Below are 22,236 nucleotides of genomic sequence, written 5' to 3' on the forward strand. Positions count from 1 at the left end.
TGATCATTATCACATTGGTATATATGGGTGTTTGCTGTGCGCAAATTAGCTGCCGCGTTTCCGACATCACAACAGTGACTACACCTCAAAAGTACTTCATTGGCTGTAAAGTGCTTTGAGATGTCCGGTGGCCATGAAAAGCGCTATATAAATGCAAGTCTTTTTTTCATGTAATGTGCAATTTCTGTAAAATGGATAGCAAAGCTCACAGCAAACCCTAATTGACTCAGTGTGTGCTGGTTCTAATAACAAGATGGTGCATATTAAAAAAAACTTTTGTAATAGTAATCTTTCCTACAGAGGAAACCAGTCTCCAATTAAGACTCTTTCCAATCTAATACACTTGATAACCTGAAGGGTCAAGCTGATGGGCTGCCTGCCTGACCACTGGAGTTAGAGGGAGCAAGCTGATTGCAGTGCCCCTACTGGTACCATAGTCAAAATAAACTAACTCAGCACCAATTGGCAAAAGCACCGAGAATATTCCTTCTTTCAAATGAGATGTTAAACCAATTCCCTGCCTGTTCATATGGAGCAGGGAATTTTCCTGGTGGTCTGAAACATTCAACCCTCAACACGCACTGCCAAACTATATTAATGGGTTACTCATCTTATTTGAGAGACATGGCAGTGTACAAAACTGATTGCCAACTTTGCCGATAAAACAAAAGTGGCTACACATTAAAAGTAATTAATTACCTGCGAAGCTTTTAGAGGATGTGAAATGTGCTATACGAATGCAAGTTAATTACTTAATTTCTTATCCAAATGGCTCAGTTTCTGACCACCATAACCAGCTGAACCAGCAAGGGAAATATTGTTTACATTTAAAAAAAAACTTAAGCTCCTTTGGAAATAAAAAAGTAGCGCAATTTAGGGATATCACTGGTTGTTTATTTCACCACTGACATACATCACTACAAATGCTTGCAGTTAGTTGTGTATGTGGGGCAATAACAGCTAAATAATTAGCAGAAACTAACTTGCTGAAACATATGAAATGAATGGGTGGGAAAAGACCAGCTGGTCCATCAAGCTTGTCCCACACACCATGATGACTGGAACATCATAACACTTTACAAAACCACCCCCACTCTTGCCCTCCACCCACCAGCCCCCCACCGCACCCCCTCCCAAAGCCATGTAATTTCCCAGGAGGGGCAAAAAACCTTTGCCTGTTGAAATAAAAGTGAAAATAGCTCATGGAAAGACTCAAAATAGTAGAAGGCAATGCTACCCAAAAGATGGTCCATTGGCACTTTAATAGCTTTAGTCCTTTTACCGGGTTTCAGTGACTAGATTCACACAGGATTGCTCAGTTAAAAACAATCACTCGAGTTAGTAAATTGGCAGTTTAAGCCCTGTGCCAAGAGTTCTACGCACAATCTAAGCATTAGTCCAATACGGAGAAAGGGCTGCATGGTCAGAGATCTCTCCTTCAGACAAGAAATTAAACTGAGGCCCTGTCTTCCATTTCCGGTGGTTCAATTGATAAAATAACAATCCTCAAGCACAAGTCAAAGACTAGGGAGTTCTCCCAGTGTCCTGACTAACATACTTCCCTAACACAATGCTAACGATGACAAATTAACTGATCATTCATCTTGCTGCTGTCTGAGATCTTGTGCTACTTTAGCCTACATCGCAGTCACTACACTTCAAATTAATTTGACATTTGTGCAGTCCATCTCATCTTTTGACAGATGAGAAGGTTCTATATGAATGTAAATATTTCTGTTACACACTGGTATATGCATTAGTTAAAGCTGATACACTTCCAAGTGATTTGCTGAATACACATTATTTCAACTTCCAAATATTGCTGCAGTTTAACCGCAACCGAGTCCAAAAGGAGCAAAAGTCCATCCCGGGGTTTACGAAGCAGACTTGTAATTTTGAGGGAAAAAACTGATTTTGTTCTTCAAGTGACAATTCAGTGCTCAAGAACATTACAGATCTTGGCACATTTTTCACAAACCACTTTTGAAAGGAATCAAAAGTTTGTGATAGGAAGAAAACAATTTATTGACCATTTAGCCTTTTTAAGGTTAGTATATAATTTACATGATGGAGAGTATTGCCGTTATAAGTTTGAAAATGGGAGTGCATGGAAAATAAAACAGAACCCAAAAAGCAATGAAAGACATTTCTCATAATTAATAAAAATCCAATTAGAAGATTTTAATACCCTGGAAGTATTGGTTCAGAGGTTGCACATACAACTGAAACAAATAAAGTTCCCAGCATGTTCATTACCAGAAAGAATATCAGATTGAAGACTGTAGTTTAGTCTACTGAAGCAATGAAATGAAAATACAGTGATTAGATGCAGACAGTACAATAACCTCATCCTCCTCCTTGCAGAATTAAAATAGCTTGGTTCACATTTGTTTCTTCAAGCCTCAAGAAACTGGATTAAATATTTTAACCAACAGTAGTTTCCTGTTGTAACATATTTGATTCATAGAGGTCCTCCGTATAATGATTTTACTGTCCACAGAATGTACTACTATCCTGTATAGGATTATATTCTACTGAAGTGAAAAACATTTAAAAAATACACATCAATTTTAGTAGGTTTGGAAGTTTGCTGGTTCGATCCTTCCTTCAAAACAAAGTAATTGACCAGGTGCAGTTAAAAGCTATAAGTAGCCAATTAACACAATTTTTGAATGGTAGAATAATATTTTCAATCTTGCTAAAATGGAAATCAATTAGACACTATGGCGGTGCATTTCCATGGGGTTTCTTCAGCGTGATTGCATTTTGCTGGAGTTCTGCCAAATTTCAGAGGACAATCAGGAAACCCTCTGCAGAAACTCAGCTCTCCAGATGTGCAACTACACATAAAAATGATAAACTCACTGGGATTTAAATAGTTCCTGAAGTTTAGGCCTTAAAATTCAAGTTGCATCACAGCTACACAGATTGCCCAAAGACTCCATTTTCATTATTAGAAACAACTCGCCAGTGTATTTAAAGCAAATAGTGGGAGCTGTCCAAGCCAGACGGTCAACAGCTGAATAGGACCAGGATGAATATCCTTGCAGGAAGGTTTGCTAGCGCTGTTAGGGATGGTTTAAACTAGTTTGGCAGGGGGATGGGAACCTGAGGGCAGTTTCAGATAGGACAAATTCAGGGCAGGAACAAGAGGCAGAAAAATTAGCGAGTGACTCTGAAAGACAGAAGAAGCAAAGGTTAAAAAGTGTGCAGTACAGGAATCTGGTATTGTCAAAGGGTATTTATTTAAATGCAAGGAGGAGAAAATAAAGCCGATGAGCTGAGGGCACAGATAGACACAAGGCAGCATGATATCATAGCTATAACAGAAACTTGATTTAAAGAGGAGAAAAAATGACAGCTCGACATCCCTGGATATAGTGAGGGGGATAAAAAAAGAGGGGGTGTAGCATTATTGGTTATAGAATCAATTACAGCTGTGAGGAGGGATGATCTGCTAAATTAATCATTAAATGAAGCCATATGGGTTGTGCTCAGAAATAAAAAAGGGCAGCTACACTACTAGGAGTGTACTATAGACCCTCGAACAGTGAGAGGGAAATAGAAGAAACATATAGGCAAATTTCTGAGTGCAAAAATAATAGGGCAATAATAGTTGGGGATTTCAATTACCCTAATATCAACTGGGATAACAAGCAGAGTGAAGGGCATAGAGGGCACACAATTCTTGAACTGCAATCAAGAGAACTTTTTTAGCCAGCACGTAACAAGATTAATGAGAGGGGGCACAATTCTAGATTTAGTCTTTGGAAATGAAGTTGGGCAAGTGAATGAAGTAGCAGTCGCTGACCATTTTGGAGATAGTGACCATAATACAGTTAGCTTTAGCATTATTATAGAAAAGGACAAAGATAGAATAGGAGTAAAAGTTCTAAATTGGGGGAAGGCAAATTTTACAAAGCTGAGGAGTGATCTGGCAAAAGTGGACTGGATATAACTATTTAAGGAAAATCAGTGGGAGGCATTCAAAAGCGAGATTCTTTGGGCACAGTGTAGACATGTCCCCACAGAGAAAAAGGGTGGAACTGCTAAATCTGAAGCCCCCTGGTTATCTACAAGCATACAGGGTAAGATAAAACAGAAAAATAAAGCTTATGACAGTCATAAAAAACGTAATACTTTAAAAAGCCTACAGGAGTATAGAAAGTGTAGGGAAATAAAAAAGAATTAGTTTTAGAGATACAGCACTGAAACAGGCCCTTCGGCCCACCGAGTCTGTGCCGACCATCAACCACCCATTTATACTAATCCTACACTAATCCCATATTCCTACTACATCCCCACCTGTCCCTATATTTCCCTACCACCTACCTATACTAGGACCAATTTATAATGGCCAATTAACCTATCAACCTGCAAGTCTTTGGCATGTGGGAGGAAACCGGAGCACCCGGAGGAAACCCACACAGACACAGGGAGAACTTGCAAACTCCACACAGACAGTATCCAGAATTGAACCCGGGTCACTGGAGCTGTGAGGCTGCGATGCTAACCACTGCGCCACTGTGCCGCCCCGTTAATGGAAGATCTTGTCTGACTAACTTGATTGAATTTTTTGAAGAAGTAACAAGGAAGATTGATGAGGTTTATTGCAGTTGATGTGGTCTGTATGGATTTTAGCAAGGCTTTTGACAAGGTCCCACATGGCAGACTGATTTTTTAAAAAAAGCCTATGGGATCCAGGGAAATGTAGCAAGCAAAGAGAGGATATGAAAAAATACTGGCAGGTAAAATCAAGGAAAACCCAAAGATGTTTTAGCAGTACTTAAAGAGCAAGAGGATAACTAAGGAAAGGGTAGGGCCTATCAGAAATGTACAAGGTAACTTATGCATGGATACAGAAGATGTGGGCAAAGTTCTTAATGAGTACTTTGTCTTCAAAAAGGAGAGGGATGATGCAGACATTGTAGTTAGAGGAGGAGTGTGAAATATTAGATATAATGAGAGAGGAAGTACTAGACGGTCTGACATCCTTGAAAGTGAATAAATCGCCAGGGCAAGATGATTGTATCCCAGGTTGTTAAAGCAAGCCAGGGAGGAAATAGCAGATGCTCTGAGGATTAGCTTCAAATCCTCACTAGACACAGTCGAGGTACCAGAGAATTGAAGGCCTGCAAACATTGTACCATTGTTTAAAAAGGATGTAAGGGATAGGCCAAATAATTATAGGCCAGTCAGTCTGACCTTGGTGGTGAGCAAATTATTAGAATCAATTCTGATAGGATAAACTGTCACTTAGAAAGGCACAGATTAATCAGGGATAGTCAGCATGGATTTGTCAAGGGAAGGTAATGTCTTACTAACAATTGAATTTTTTGAGGAAGTAACACGGAGGATAGATGAGGGAATAGCAGTGCATGTTGTCTACATGGATTTTAGTAAGGCATGTGACAAGGTCCCACATGACAGACTGGTCAGAAAAGTAAAAGCCCATGCAATACAGGGGAATGTGGGAAGTTGGATCCAAAATTGGCTCAGTGACAGGAAACAAAGACTAATAGTCAACAGATGTTTTTCCGAATGGGAGGCAGCTTCCAGTGGTGTTCCACAGGGCTCAGTGTTGGGTCCCTTGTTGTTTGTGGTATATATTAGTGACTTGGACTTAAATGTGGGAGGCACAATTGGGAAATTTGCAGATGACAAAAATTGACTGTGTAGTTGATAGTGAAGAGGATAGCTGTAGACCCCAAAATGATATCAATGGCTTAGTTGAGTGGGCAGAAAAGTGGCAAATGGAATTCAATCCGGAGAAGTGAGAGGGGTAATGCATTTGGAAGGGCAAACAAAGCAAGGGAATACACAACAAATGGGAGGATATTGAGAGGGGTAGAAGAAGTGAGACACCTTGGGATGCATGTCCACAGGTCCCTGAAGGTGGCAGGACAGGTAGATAAAGTGAAGGCATTATGGAATGCTTTCCTTTAGCGGCCGAGGTATAGAATACAAAAGCAGGGATGTAATGCTGGAACTGTATAAAATGGTTAGGCCACAGCTGGAGTATTGCGCGGAGTTCTGGTCACCACATTACAGGAAGGACATAATAGCTCTGGAAAGAGTACAGAGGAGACCTACAAGAATGTTGCCAGGGCTTGAAAATTGCAGCTATGAGGAAAGAGTGGTTAGACTAGGGATGTTTTCCTTAGAACAGAGGAGGCTGAGGAGTGACTTAATTGAGGTGTACAAAATTATGAGAGGCCTAGATAGAGCAGACAGGAAGGATCTGTTTCCCCTAGCGGAGAGGTCAATTACCAGCGGGCACTGATTTAAGGTGATTGGCAGAAGGAATCGAGGGAACATGAGGAAAAACATCACCCAGAGGATGGTGGGTGTCTGGAATTCACTGCCCAGATTGGTGGTGGATGCAGAAACCCTCAACTCATTTAAAAGGTACCTGGACCTACAAGGTTGCAGACCAGGTGCAGGAAGGTGGGATTAGATTGGGTGGCTAGTTTTTTCAGTCAGCACAGACATGATGGGCTGAATGACCTCTTTCTGTGCCATAGCTTTCTATGGTTCTACGGTTAGCATCTCCAGAATAAATGCTCATATTGTCCAAAAGATGTTACGACCGAGGCTGGAGGAGTGCACTGTCTTTCTCTAGTTTCACATCTCCACAGGTCAAAGCATATATTTAAATATTTATCCAGTTACCGATACAGCCAATTATATACTCGGTTTAGTTTCAGAATAAAATCCACCAACCAGGTTTCTTTAATGAACAAAATTATTAATTTATCATAAAACAAGACTTATTCAATGCAGACGCAAAGCTTATTAACACACAGGTTGAAATATGAAAGTTCCCTTCTAAATTAACTCAACACACACGCACACAGAAATGATGTTTTCTCTGGAGAGATTTCTTTATAAAGAAGCCAAGAAAAAATACTTTGGCCAAATACTTGTTAATTTTTGAAGATAAAAGGATAAGTTATGGGATGTCCTTTGGTCTGGCATCCAGATACATGTAGACACTCGTCACTGGGTTCTTTTGGAGCAGTTCTCTTCAGGTGACGTTGAGGCGTAGTCTGGCAAGCTTTCCAGGACAAATGCGGCATCAAGGGTTTCAGCGAGCCCATTGGATTATCAGGGTTTCGCAAAGAAGTGAGACAAGCATGAGTTGGTGTCTTCTCTCTCAGCAGGCTTACCCCCAATTGATGCAAAATATCCAAAACAAAACCAACTCTTGACCACCATAAATCTTGACATGTCACTATTCTGTAAACAACTCCCCTAGTCCTGCTGTTTACTTAGCTTAACACATGTGACTTCCAGTAAGGGGTTTGTTTTTAAACAAAATCTCAGGTCCTTCCAGTGACCTTTTTAAGATGACAGCTCACCACCACCATTGCCAGGAAAACTAGGGATGGGCAATAAATGCTGGCTTTGCCAATGATGCTAACATCCCAAATGGCTTTCTAAAAAAAATTCCTACTGTCTCAATTTTGATTCAAATGCAATTTAGTTATCTCATCCTCAGCCAACTTTGTGGATCACAGAATGAGAATCAAGAATAATAACACTGATATTGCACACTTTTGTACGCTCCAAAAGATAAACAGCTTCCTGTAAAAGAACATTTTATCTTTGACATATAGTTACTTTTAGTGGAACCCATCAGAAGCTGCCTATTTGAATGAGTAAGGAGGTGACGATCAAGATATCCTTCCTCTTTGCAAGAATACATATTAAAGTTGTTCTTTCAAGAGAGGTCTTGTGACATGAACATTGGCTACCCTTGTGTACACAGCAAGACACTGCAGGATTTTAACCAACTGAGTGACTGGTACACAAGATCTCTCAGATCTGAAACGTTAACTCTTGTTTTTCTCTCTACAAGATGCTGCTGAGTATTTCCAGCAGATTCTGTTGGTTATTTACCACAAACAATAAGAACAGTTATCAAATCAACAAATCAAGCTGCTCTTTATTTTCCATCAATTTGACACACTAAGTTCATCATCCAAACCGGATCCTGTATTTTTTTTTTACAGTTGCGATATACTATCATTGCTGCATTTTTTGGAGCAATAAATATTTGTGATAGCAAGGCTAACAATATCTAATAGAAATAAAACTGAATGTTGAATGCTTGGAGGGCAAAAAGGAGGCAGATAGAAGTATCTATTTGTCCTGCTCAATGCAAAAACAAAGTCCTTTGTATTTAATCTAGGAAGTACAATTTTGTAGTTTACATTATTCCTTTGGCTGAATGCTAAAGAAATTAATTTTTCTTTTATGTGGTAGAACTTAAAAATTATATAAAATTTGTCAGAATTATTCATGTTCTTTTTGTTGCTTTTAATCTTTTTTCAACAGAATGTTTGGCTTTTGATCATCAACACAAACCCCAAAAAGCTTCACAATCACCGTACTTTTTAAAAAGCAACACAGCTGCAGGATTAACTTCTAATTTCCTTTGTTTTTAACTCCAGCTAGTTCAAAAGCAAACATATTTCTAAAGTCATGCTACTTCTGGACCTCTACTTCAAATACAATAATAACAAATTCACTAAGCTCCAGTGGTATATTAAACTAGCTCCTTCACAGTGGTGGCCTTGGTAAGTCAACAGTTCTGAGTGATTGTCCAACCAGAACCAATACTACTGATGGTGACAGTTGCTCTTCAAAGTGAATACTCATGTCATTTTAATACACTGACGCTACATAATTTTGAATTGAAGTGCTGCCAGAAACCAGAAATTCCATATTACCATGTGCAAGAAATCTGTTCAGATCAGATACAGTTGATATTTTGAATTCAACAAAAGGTATCTGATTCTTTTAGATTTATTACTGAATGGCTTTAAATGTGCTTTTTTCTTTATGAGTTGGCTTAAATACATAAAATTCTGGTGGCATTTGCTTCATAGTGGGAACAGAAGAGCAATAAATGCACAGCTGTGTATGTGTATACTCAATTCACATTTCAAATTACACTTTTTTATAGATTTCAAATGTCATTACAATAGTAATGATTATAAAATGTTTCACTCTTAAGAACAATCTGCAGCACCAACCCATCGCTAAATTTTAGAACAATTTCTAAGTACCATCTTGGAATGGTTTATTTGCAAACCAAAGAATTGGAACCTCCAGAGATCTCAGCACAGTAAACATCTTGTGCCACGAGAACACTATTAATATAATACTTAACTGAAGTCATTCGGCTGTGCAAACAACCATCATCCTAAATTTTAAAACATGCTTGCACTTTTCCAGTGTATCTAAGGAAACAGTTACAAGTTCTTACCTCCAGCCTCTGCATCGATTTGTGGGCTGCTTCGTTCTTTCCCAGACGGTTTCAGCTGAACTGGCCCTGTTGCAATCCCCGTAACACCACATGCAGCTTGTCCCTTTCCATATCCATTTTGCACATTTGTAGGTGAAACTGAATGACTTTTATGTGGAGAAGAAGGGGGGCTATTATGTTTATCTTTCTGTCCTCCCACTTGTCTCTCTTTAAGTCTTTTTTGCAAACGTTCATGTGCTTTAAGAGTCCTTTCATCTCTGTGGTTGAAATTGGATCTTACATGTGGCGAGCGAGATTCTATAAGAAAATAAGTTGCAGAAAATAATCAATGCCGTGAAACAAATTCATGTTTTGATTCTGTCATTGGTGATATTACACTATACCACTTGTCTGTGCAGAAACCCATCACTGAAAATAATGCTTTTATTTTTTTGCAACCCCATACAACATTCTCTCTTCAATGACACCACACTCCATCTAGAAGCCCAGACATGAATTGGCACAATGTTTTAGGGCAGATCAAGCATCATGCAATGTTGAATTGAAAGTATGTCTGCAAGTTGCACACTATTAGTCTTTCACCCTCATACTGCATGGCACCCTCTTTCATTACAGTTTATTGCAACATGTATCAATGGGTGCTGCTGGTTTTAACGTAATCCAGCTGTGACTGCTCTTTCTTACTATACTCTACAAATTGCATCCTTAATTTACAGTATTTAGGAGAGTTGCTTCGGGAATGAAGTTGACTTCTTGAGACTTACTAGGTACAACCTTAGATGAAGCACAGACCACAGATAAAGAGATAAACTTAGCTCAAGTTAAATTGCATTTGCTGAGAGATTTGGAAGGTACTGTGGGAGATGAAGCAGACACCAAAGGAATGAAGAATCTGGGTTCATGTCTGATCCCTTTATTAGGCTAACTGAGTTTAAATGATGACACAGAAGGTAAATTTCAAGAACTGAACATTAACAAAAAGTAAAAACCCTACACATCTGAAAGTAATTAATACCGTAATTTAAATCATAAAAAATGCTATTAAAAAACTCGATGATCGGTAGATAAAGTGGCCTCAAAAGAACAAGTAATAAAGACATACTGCTGTCTAATGCTTTTGATTCTTTTCTACTAGACAGCATTCTCTGTTGGGTCTTTATTGATGGTTGAATAAACGGCTTCGCTGACCTTTGTGAAAGATTCTGAGTCAATCATTTGTGAATGAAGCAGTTTACACACAAAAGGAGTGCCAGCTTCTCTAGTAGGGCACAAAGGTAGAGGAATACACAGAAGACAGAAAATTATTTACCATGTAAAAATGTTTTTATTTACATAAAATATTCAGCAAACAGGCCATTTGGCTCAAGTATTCTGAACTGGTGCTTATACTCCATGTAAGTCGTCTCCTATTCCATATACCCCGTCTCAGCCTTTCAGCACATTTTTATTTCCTTTTCTCTCATGTACTCATCCAGTTTTCCTTTTAAAGCATCCAAGCTATTTGCCTGAATCATGTCCCGTGGTGGCAAGCTCCATATTCTAACCAATAAGTAAAGGAATTCATCCGCATTCCCTACTGGATTTATTAGTAACTACCTTAAATTTATCATCCCTAGTTTTGGATTCCCTCACAGATGGAAACATTATCCCCACATCGACCCTGTACAACCCATGTATTATTTTTAAAACTTCTATTAAGTCTCCTTTAAGTCTTCTCTTTTCTAAAGAAATAAGCCCTAACCTGTTCAATCTTTTCCAACAGCTGTAATCTCTCAGCTCTGGTATCATGCTTATAAAATTTGAATGTACTTTCTCCAGTGCTTCGATGTCCTTATTATACTATGGAGACCAGAATTGTTAAGTATGGTCTGACCAGAGTCCTACACAAGTTTAAAAACTCCACTTCTTCTTCTTTGGCCTCCTTGTCTCGAGAGACAATGGGTAAGCGCCTGGAGGTGGTCAGTGGTTTGTGAAGCAGCGCCTGGCGTGGCTATAAAGGTCAATTCCAGAGTGGCAGACTCTTCCACAGGTGCTGCAGATAAAATTGGTTGACAGGGTTGTTACGCAGTTGGCTCTCTCCTTGCACTTCTGTCTTTTTTCCTGCCAACTGCTAAGTCTCTTCGACTCGCCTTTATGGCTGCCTGCCAGCTCTGGCGATCGCTGGCAACTGACTCCCACGACTTGTGATCAATGTCACAGGACTTCATGTCACGTTTGCAGACGTCTTTAAAGCGGAGACAAGGATGACCTGTGGGTCTGATACCAGTGACGAGCTCGCTGTACAATGTGTCCTTGGGGATCCTGCCATCTTCCATGCGGCTCACATGGCCAAGCCATCTCAGGCGCCGCTGGCTTAGTAGGGTGTATATGCTGGGGATGTTGGCCGCCTCGAGGACTTCAGTGTTGGAGATACGGTCCTGCCACCTGATGCCAAGGATTCTCCGGAGGCAGCGAAGATGGAATGAATTGAGACGTCGCTCTTGGCTGACGTACGTTGTCCAGGCCTCGCTGCCATAGAGCAAGGTACTGAGGACACAGGCTTGATACACCTGGACTTTTGTATTCTGTGTCAGTGCGCCATTTTCCCCACACTCTCTTGGCCAGTCTGGACATAGCAGTGGAAGCCTTTCCCATGCGCTTGTTGATTTCTGCATCGAGAGACAGGTTACTGGTGATAGTTGAGCCTAGGTAGGTGAACTCTTGAACCACTTCCAGAGTGTGGTCGCCGATATTTATGGATGGGGCATTTCTGACGTCCTGTCCCATGATGTTCGTTTTCTTGAGGCTGATGGTTCGGCCAAATTTGGTGCAGGCAGCCGCAAACCTGTCGATTAGTCTCTGCAGACACTCTTCAGTGTGAGATGTTAATGCAGCATCGTCAGCAAAGAGGAGTTCCCTGATGAGGACTTTCCGTACTTTGGTCTTCGCTCGGGCAAGGTTGAACAACCTGCCACCTGATCTTGCGTGGAGGAAAATTCCTTCTTCTGAAGACTTGAACGCATGAGAGAGCAGCAGGGAGAAGAAGATCCCAAGCAGTGTAGGTGTGAGAACACAGCCCTGTTTCACGCCACTCAGGATAGGAAACTCCACTACTGGTGAATTTTATACCCCTGGAAATAAGCGCAAGTGCTTTGTTAGCATTTTCAATTTCTTTGTTGACCTGAAATGCTGCTTTTCATGATTTGCTCACCTGCATCGCTAGATTCCTTTGGTCTTCCACCCCATTCAGTTTATTATCTAAGGTGTAGGTGATGTTTCTATTTTTCCTATCAAAGTGCACAACTTCACATTTCTCTCTGTTAAGTTCTTTTGCTACTTAACTGCCCAGTCAGCGATTTGCCTAAAGTCATCTTGTGTGTTGCATTCTCCCTCGAAGTTAGCTGTCCCACCTGCCCCCCAAAAACCCAGCAACGTTTGGTATGACTGACAAATTTTGATATTCAAGTCAAAATCGTTAACATAAATTCTGAACAACAGTGGCACCAGCACCGATCCTTGTGGAACACTAATTTTTCCCTTCCGCAACCTGACTAACCTCAATTCTCTGCTTTCTATTTTAGCCAATTTGTTATCTGGTTTTGTTCCATCTTCCTTTTTTTTTAATAGAGAAATATTAGTTGTCCACCAATCCACTGGCACTATCCCCTCTTCAATGGAACATTTGTAAATAAACTAGTGCCTCGGCTATCTTCTGCCTAGTTTCCTTCAGTATGTGCGGGTGCATATCATCCAGATTTGGGGTTTTATCCTCTTTTAATTTTGCTAGATTGTCAATTATTTTCTCCTTTTTATCCCAACTATATTAATATTCTTTTTAAGCTCATCCTCTGATGAAGTGTCTATTTCGTTACCTTCTTTAGTAAACACTGAAGTGAAGTAGTTATTCATTATTTCTGCCGTGTCGTTACTGGAGTCTCTTTCTCATCCTTTAGTAGCTTTCAATTTTCCTTTTGTTGTTTGTGTCAATAAAACCTTTCTTTTTACATTCTTTGATAATTTGATTTTGCAATTTCTCTTTACCTTCCTGATGGCTTTTTATAAATTTGAGCTCTCACGTTCTTCATCTACTATTTGGGCCTCTCCTTCAGCATCCAAGTACTTCTAATATATCTTCCTGTTTAGATTCAGTTTTCTCTTTAATTCTTTATTCATCCACAATACCCATAATTAGCTTGTTTTTGGCTTTTAGTTCTGTTGAACTATTACCTCTTTGTCTTTCAAGATTTTGTTCCATTAACTTTTAGTTCAAACCTTATTTCCTCATAATTTGCTCTTTTCCAATTTATTATCTTAGTCTTTGTCCGACTTATGTCACACCCGATTCTAATCTTCAGCCTTACTATGTTGTGGTCACTACTTCTTTTGGGCCTCCTTATCTCGAGAGACAATGGATACGCGCCTGGAGGTGGTCAGTGGTTTGTGAAGCAGCGCCTGGAGTGGCTATAAAGGCCAATTCTGGAGTGACAGGCTCTTCCACAGGTGCTGCAGAGAAATTTGTTTGTTGGGGCTGTTGCACAGTTGGCTCTCCCCTTACGCCTCTGTCTTTTTTCCTGCCAACTACTAAGTCTCTTCGACTCGCCACAATTTAGCCCTGTCTTTATGGCTGCCCGCCAGCTCTGGCGAATGCTGGCAACTGACTCCCACGACTTGTGATCAATGTCACACGATTTCATGTCGCGTTTGCAGACGTCTTTATAACGGAGACATGGACGGCCGGTGGGTCTGATACCAGTGGCGAGCTCGCTGTACAATGTGTCTTTGGGGATCCTGCCATCTTCCATGCGGCTCACATGGCCAAGCCATCTCAAGCGCCGCTGACTCAGTAGTGTGTATAAGCTGGGGATGTTGGCCGCTTCAAGGACTTCTGTGTTGGAGATATAGTCCTGCCACCTGATGCCAAGTATTCTCCGAAGGCAGCGAAGATGGAATGAATTGAGACGTCGCTCTTGGCTGGCATACGTTGTCCAGGCCTCGCTGCCGTAGAGCAAGGTACTGAGGACACAGGCCTGATACACTCGGACTTTTGTGTTCCGTGTCAGTGCGCCATTTTCCCACACTCTCTTGGCCAGTCTGAACATAGCAGTGGAAGCCTTACCCATGCGCTTGTTGATTTCTGCATCTAGAGACAGGTTACTGGTGATAGTTGAGCCTAGGTAGGTGAACTCTTGAACCACTTCCAGAGCGTGGTCGCCAATATTGATGGATGGAGCATTTCTGACATCCTGCCCCATGATGTTCGTTTTCTTGAGGCTGATGGTTAGGCCAAATTCATTGCAGGCAGACGCAAACCTGTCTACTACCATACTAAGATGCTTTCCACTCTGTTACGACTGAGGTTGGAGGAATACACTGTCTTTCTCTCGTTCTACTACTCCACTGGTCACAACATATATTTAAATGTTTTACTCAGTTACCGATACAACCAATTATATACTTTATATTAGTTTCAGAATAAAATCGGTCAACCAGGTTTTGTCAATAAACAATTATTAACTTATGAAGCAAGACTTATTCAATAAAGATGCAAAGCTTATTAACACTCAGGTTGAAATATGAAAGTATAAATATTTTCCCTACTAAATAACCCAACACACACACACATACACACACACACACACACACACACACACACACACGTACTAATTAAAGAAAAAATAAAGAAGCTTTCTCTGCAGAGATCAACTTTACAAAAACAAAAATACTTTGGCCAAGTTACTGCAAATTCTTGAAGAAAAAGGATAAGATATGGAATGTTCCAGTTGGCCTGGCATCTGGATACACGTAGATAGGTGTCACTAGACACATGTGGTTGTCACGGGGATCTTTTCAGAACAGTTCTGCTCAGGAGACATCCAGGAGCAGTCTTGCAGGCTTTTCAGGAGAATTACTGCATCTATCATCGATCACACTGGATGAGTTGGGTGGTTTCTCTCTTCGCAGGATGCACACCAAAAATGACTTCTAAACAATTCAAAAACGAAACCAAAACCTCCTGACCACCATAAATCTAGACAAGTGACTTCTTTGTAAACAACTCCAAATAGTTCTCTAGTCCAAAAGGCTCTGGTTGTTTACTTGGCTTAAGACATGTGACTTCCAGTAAGTGTTTGTTTTGAAACAAAGTCCCAAGTGTCCTTCCAGTGACCCTTTTTTAAAAAACACAAGTCCAGCATCTCCTCAGGTATTTTCCACAGTCTTTTAAACACAAATCCTTAAAAAATATTAATAATGGAAGCACGTTCATGACACCTCCACCCTTGGAGGAATGAAACACCATTTTTAAACGCATTTCATTATTAACTGTTGACAAAAAAAACAGAATATGAAAAAAACATTCACACACTCATTCTCATTCACGCTTTCCCAGAGTTGAAATAGTAAACTCCATTGAAGTAGTCTGGCATTCTGGTTTTTGAATTTTTCCCACAAAGGCTAGGGGTTTATGAGCAGTATATACCAGTGTCTCCCTGTAGCCGTGGGGGACATATACATTAATATGTTTAAGAGCTATTAGTAAGCCCGGGTTTCTTTTTCCACTGTAGAGCATCACTTTTGATGTCGATCTAGCTTTTTGGAAAAGTATCCCACTGGCCTTTCTATGCCCAGTTCATCATCGTGTAACAAGATTACACCTACTCCCAGGTCACTATCAATTGCTACCTTGAAGGACTTAGTTGAATTTGGGGCAGCCAACACTGGTTCATTGATCAAAATTGCTTTCAGCCTCTCAAAAGATGCTTGGCACTCCCCTGACCACACTACCTTGGCTTTCTTTTGTAGCAAATCCACCAGTGGAGCAGCTATAGTGCTAAAATTTGGTACAAACTTGCAGTAGAAACCACACATTCCCAAAAACCTCATGATTTCTCACTTAGGGGCAGGGAACTCCACCAATGCCTGTATACTTTTGAGGTTCTTGACAACACTAGTCCTTGCCCTACTATATGCTTGAGGTAGGTTACCCGAGCTTCTGCAAATTCACTTTGGCAAGGTTTATCACCAAATCAGCTGATCGTAATTTTCTAAACGGAGCTTTTAGTTGTCCCAAGTGGTCCTTCCAAGTGTCACTGGATACGAGCACTTCGTCAAGGTAAACCACACAGTTAGGAACACTGGCTGCCACTTGGTTCATTAGTCTCTGAAAAGTCGCTGTGGCATTTTGTAGCCCGAATGGCATCACTCAGCATTGGAAAAGACTGTCTGGTGTGACAAAGGCTGATATTTCTTTAGCTCAGGGTGATCAAGGAACTTGCCGGTATTCCTTTAAAAATCTATTTAGGTAAGAAACGTGGCACTGCCAACTCAGTCAATATAGTCTTCTAAGCAAGCTATTGGTTAGGAGTCTGCCTTTGTTACTGCATTAACTTTTCTGTAGTCTATGCAAAATCTAGTTGAACCATCAGGTTTAGGCGTCAAAACGACTGGGGAACTCCAGCTACTTTTTGACTGGGTTCAATTAGGAGGTTTTCCAACATGTACTGGATTTCTGCTTCACCTGGGACTGTTTCTCTGGACTTAAGCAATAGCATGCTGTTTTGTAGGAGAGGATTCTCCTGCATCCACATTATGTATGGTTAATGTTGTACATCCTGGTTTGTCCCTCGACTCCTCTAAATGCTGTGAGTAGCGTTGTTAGGTCTCTTCATTGTTCTGCATCTGAATAGGAAAGCATAGTGTCTAATCTCCCTAACAATTCAGTATTAGCTAACTGGATAGGAGGAGGTTCAATTTGGGAACTGTGTAGGCCTCCTTCTGCCTCATCCTCACTATCCCTTTTGTCCTTCATTGCCCTTACTACCTGGCCTACTTGTGCTTGCTTATCCTCCTCCCGGCAGCGATATTGTTTCAACATATTGATGCGACACAGCCAATTCTTTTTCCGGCAATCTGGGGCATCAAATAATTTACTTTACCAATCCTTTTGGCTACTCTATATGGACCATTGAACCATGCTTTCAAGCAGTTCACTCCGTAAAAGCTAATACTAACACATTATCCCCAGTTGAAATGTACAGGTCTTGGCATCCTTGTCTGCCCATTTCTTCATGGTTGTTTGCAAAGCTTTAAGGTTTTACAGGCTGTCATGAGCCGCTACCAGAACACGGATACATAATCCAACATGGAAGCCTCGCCTTCTGTTCCAAAACCTTTTCTTTGATTAGTTTTACAGGACCTCTTACCACATGTCCATAAAGTAATTCAAAAGGACTAAAACCGGTAGACTCATTCGGTGAATCCCAATCATGGGGATATTCATGATAGTAATGCCCTGATTATCGCTTTGAGAATTTGTGGGTGGTAGGCTGAGGACTTTACCTATGTTACACCCAGACTACTCATAATTTCCTGAAAATTTTTAGACATTAAATTGGAACCTTGATCCAACTGAATCTCAAACAGTAATCCATATTGAGTGAAGAACTCGGTTAACTTTCTACCACTACCTTAGCAGAAACTGTTCTCAAGGGAATGGCCTCTGGGAACAGAGTAGCCATATCCATAATAGCGAGTATATATTGATGTCCCACTTTTGTTTTAGGTAAAGGTTCCACACAGTCTACCAACATCCTACTAAATGGTTCCCCAAAAACTGGTATGGGAATTAGAGGTGTCAGTTTTATTGCAGGTTGCAGCTTTCCCACAATCTGGCATATATGGCACATTTTACAAAACTGCACCACGTCCAGTTTACCCCATAACTTCCAGCAATCTGCACGAATGTGTCCCACCTTGTGGCAAGGGAAACACTGAAGCCTCTAGACCTCTCTCCCACCCTCAGCATCTTCCTTTCTGGCCTGAGGAGATGATCCCAGTATTTTCCCAGCTTCCCTTCTTGTCCCTGGCTACTTGCCTTCCTTTCACCCTCCCACCTTCTACCCTTCATGGGATTGTGGGGGTGAAGGAAAAAGGGTTTAGGCTTGTGCACAAGCTCATAATCATCAGCCATATCAGTTGCCTGTCTGGCTGCTGAAACATTCTGGTTCTCTATATGGATTCTTACTAATGGAGGGAATGAATTTTTAAATTCCTCGAGGGGAACTATTTCCCTAAGAGTCTCATACATGGCCTCTACCTTTAGTGCCCTCATCCAATCTCAAATTCTATATAAATCTGCCCAGACTGTTTCCGGAGGTTGTGAAATTTCTCCTGGTAAGCTTCAGGGACCAACTCATAAGCAGAGAGAATAGTCTTTTTTGCCATCTCATAATCTGCAGAAGTCTCCTCAGAAAGCATAGCATAAACTTCATGAGCTCTACCTATCAACCTGTTTTGCATGAGCAGTGTCCAGTTTTCTTTCGGCCACCTCATCTGTTCAGCTAGCTTTTCAAAAGAAATGAAACATGCCTCTACATGCCTTTCCTCAAACTTCGAGACAGCTTGCACAAATTTCAACAACTCCCCACTGGGTCCTGGGTTGGAGTCAGATTCTTGCCCATCAGAACTTTCCCTGGAGTCAAGGCCCCCTTTTTTATTTCCAGCCTAAGAAGCTGGTATTCCCTTTCACTCTGCTTTTCTTCTTTCTCGTGCCCTTTCTCTCTCCTGCCTCTTTTTTTTCCTTTTCTCTTTCCTTTTGTCATTCTAGTTCCAACTTCTGAAATGCTCTTTATTTTTCCCTTTTCTTCTTTCTCTTGCCTTTTCTCACTCCTGCCGCTCTGCTTTCTCCCTTTGAAATGCCCTTTCTTTTTCCTCTCTCTGAAATTCTAGTTGTAAATTCGTCCTGTCCAACTGAATCGGTTCCAGTGTTACCTTGTCGTCTTCCGATTCTACTCGTCCCTCTGGCTCTTTCACTTCGATCTTCAGCTGTCTGACCTCTAGTATCTCAATTTCAGGTCTTCTAGCCTTTGATCTAATATCTACTTTCAAGTACACACTTAGTTCACCAGTGGACAATGCCTTTAAAAGAATTTGTCAGGCAAACCCCCCCCATCGGCCAAGACTGAGGGGCACATGATTTCGTCACACGAACATTAACAATCAGGGACTACAGCGAGCTCGAAAAACAGTTAACAAGATATTGCCTCAAACTGTTCTACTTATATTTTCTTCTGCTCTTTTCTGTCCCTATTTGCAGGTGTGTATCGCGCGTGCATGCTAGCGTGGGCGCGTCCTATATCCGTAGGCATTAACCAGATTAGAGTTTAAGTTTAAGGTTTAATTAATTTAATCTTTCTGTTTTAAACCAAAGAAAGCCCGTTTGTGCTCATTTCTTTGCCTTACAATTAGAAACTGTGAACAAGGATTCACAAAAAGGGGAGCACAAAACACAATGTGTTTAAAATTAAACCCCGTTAGAATAAGACCAGGTAAAGACAGCAAAGACCCCTCAACACATTTCTCAACTGGTCTTAACAAATCAATTTATTCCAACTTTTGCACAACACACTCACATCAAAAGAAACCATTCCAGTAGTTTAAGCTTTACTTTAATGCACAAGAAACCTGGTGTTTTCCTTTTCCCGGTTTCCAGTATTATTAACCCACTTACAAATGCACTTCATTGGCTTTGGGTTATCCCAGACCAAGCCCCCAGTTATATGTTACAATTGAGGTTGGAGGAATGCACTGTTCTTCTCCAGTTCCACCACTCCTCTGGTCACAACATATATTTAAATGTTTTATCCAGTTACCGATACAGCCAATTATATACTTTATATTAGTTTCAGAATAAAAATCCACCAACCAGGTTTCTTTAATAAACAATTATTAACTAAAAAATAAGACTTATTCAATAAAGATGCAAAGCTTATCAACACTTAGGTTGAAATATGAAAGTATAAATAAACTCCCTTCTAAATAACCCAACACAAACACACACACACATGCAATGTTAAAGAAAAAATAAAGAAGCTTTCTCTGCAGAGATCAACTTTACAAAAACAAAAATACATTGGCGAAATTACTGTCAATTCTTGAAGAAAAAGGATAAGATATGGAATGTTCCAGTTGGTCTGGCATCCGGATACACGTAGACGGGTGCCATTGGACACATGCGGTTGTCACTGGGATCTTTTTAGAATAGTTCTGTTCAGGGGACGTCCAAGAGTAGTCTTGCAGGCTTTTCAGAAGAATTACTCCATCAGTGGGTTCAACTATCACACTGGATTATCAGAAGAATTTTCAATACAGGTAGCAAAAATGAGTTGGGTGGCTTCTCTCTTTGCAGGATACACACCAACTGCCTTCCAAACAATTCAAAAACAATACCAAAACCTCCTGACCACCATAAATCTAGACATGTGATTTCTCTGTAAACAACTCTAAATAGTTCCATAGTCCATAACGCTCCAGCTGTTTACTTAACTTAAGACATGTGACTTCCAATAGATGTTTGCTTTTAAACAAAGTCCCAAGTGACGTTCCAGTGACACTTTTTGAAAAAAAACTATGTCCAGCATCTCCTCAGGTATTTTCCAGTCTTTTAAATGTAAGTCCTCAAAAAATATTACTAATGGAAGCACATTCATGACAAGTCTTACTTCTCCTATCTGTTCTGGTTTATTACAATTACAAGACCCAGCAATGATTCTTTTCTTACGTACTGATTACACTAAAAACTATTATTTTTTCTCCTTTCATTACTTCTTCCTGCCAGTCTAATTAAGCATAGTTGAAATCTGTCATTATTATTCTATGCCTATTATTCACCTCATAGATTCACCTACATATTTCTTTTTCCAATTCCCTCCCACTATTTGGTGCTGTATAGTACACCCCTATAACAGTAATAGATTCTTCCTTATCTTTTAACTCAATCCACATGGATTAGTTACATCCTTTTTTCCTAATATTATGTTATCTTTAACTGGCACAGTTACTCCACCTACCCTCTTTCTTTCCCCTTCCTTCCTAAAGGCGCTATACCCAGCAATATTTAGTTGCCAATCTGTTCTCTATGTAACCATGTTTCAGTCATCCCGACTATACCTGGAGTCTCTACAAATTATTGCTTCTTCATCCATTTTGTTTTGAATATTACCTACATTGCTGTAGAGTTTAATTTTTAAAAAATTATTCCTCTGTTTTTACTAGTTAGTTTAACTTTATGCTGTATGACTTCATCCGATTTCCGTTCACTCATGATATCCTTAATCCTTCCTTTAGTTTGTCCCTTACTCTGCTTTCCTGATTTTTTTTTTATTGTTAAATGTCTACAAATTCCAACAGTTCCTCTTTTGTTGGACCTTGATCCCAGCCTGGTTCAGATGCAGCCCGTTCTAATGCTACAGCTCCTTCCAATCCCAATACTACTGCCAGTGTCCCATGAAATGCAACCCCTATCTCACATGCCACTACTTTAGCCATGTGTTGACTTCCCTGGTCTGTCTGTCCCCATGCCAATTTGCATGCAAGTCAGGTGATGATCAAGATTACCACCAGTGATATTCTGCTTTTCAATTTAGCTTCTCGGTCCTGATACTCCATTGCAGGACATCTTCCCTCATCTTTCCTATGTTCAGACATGGAGAACAAATGGATACTCCCCCTCCCTTTCCAGATTCTTTTCCAGCTGTTTTGAGATGTCCCTTTCCTTGACATCAGGTATGAAACATACCCTTCAGAACTCTCGATCCTAGCTGCAAATAATACTATCTATATCCCAAATTACAGAACTCCTTATAACTACAACCTCTCTACTCTGCACCTTCTCCCCTGGATGGTCTCTAGCTCCAAAGTCCCTTGGTCAGCATCCCGGCTGTCCTTCTCCTCATCCTCATTCGTCAGAGATTCTCCTCATCATCACAGATATTGAGTACTTTGTACCTGTTGGGCAGGAGCAGTGTCTGCTAGACTGGATTAAGTTATCCAAGCATTCCTTCTCCTCCCTTATACGTCGCACTGTCTCGAGCTTGAACTCCAGCTCAATGACTTCGAGCCGGAGTGTCTCGAGGCAAGGATATTTCTTACAGGTGTGGTAGTCTAGCAGCTCTTGTTGCCCACAAACGCCCAAATACTACAGTCCT

At 40.5% G+C, this 22,236-nt stretch overlaps 1 protein-coding gene across 8 annotated transcripts in view; it reads right to left on the reverse strand.

Annotated features, from left to right (window-relative positions):
• Positions 1-22,236, reverse strand: part of LOC137377743 (fibronectin type-III domain-containing protein 3A-like) — a 225,332-nt gene that overhangs the window by 58,800 nt on the left and 144,296 nt on the right. For 7 of the 8 annotated variants that reach the window (XM_068047739.1, XM_068047734.1, XM_068047735.1 and 4 more), the window contains exon 6: positions 9,275-9,571. In XM_068047739.1, coding sequence (XP_067903840.1) covers positions 9,275-9,571 — 297 coding nt within the window. Of the gene's footprint in view, positions 1-9,274; positions 9,572-20,175; positions 20,373-22,236 lie in introns of those variants that run through there. The other variant, XM_068047741.1, reaches the window with a different exon arrangement.

Source organism: Heterodontus francisci, chromosome 15, assembly GCF_036365525.1.
Source record: "Heterodontus francisci isolate sHetFra1 chromosome 15, sHetFra1.hap1, whole genome shotgun sequence".
NCBI classification, from domain to species: domain Eukaryota; kingdom Metazoa; phylum Chordata; class Chondrichthyes; order Heterodontiformes; family Heterodontidae; genus Heterodontus; species Heterodontus francisci.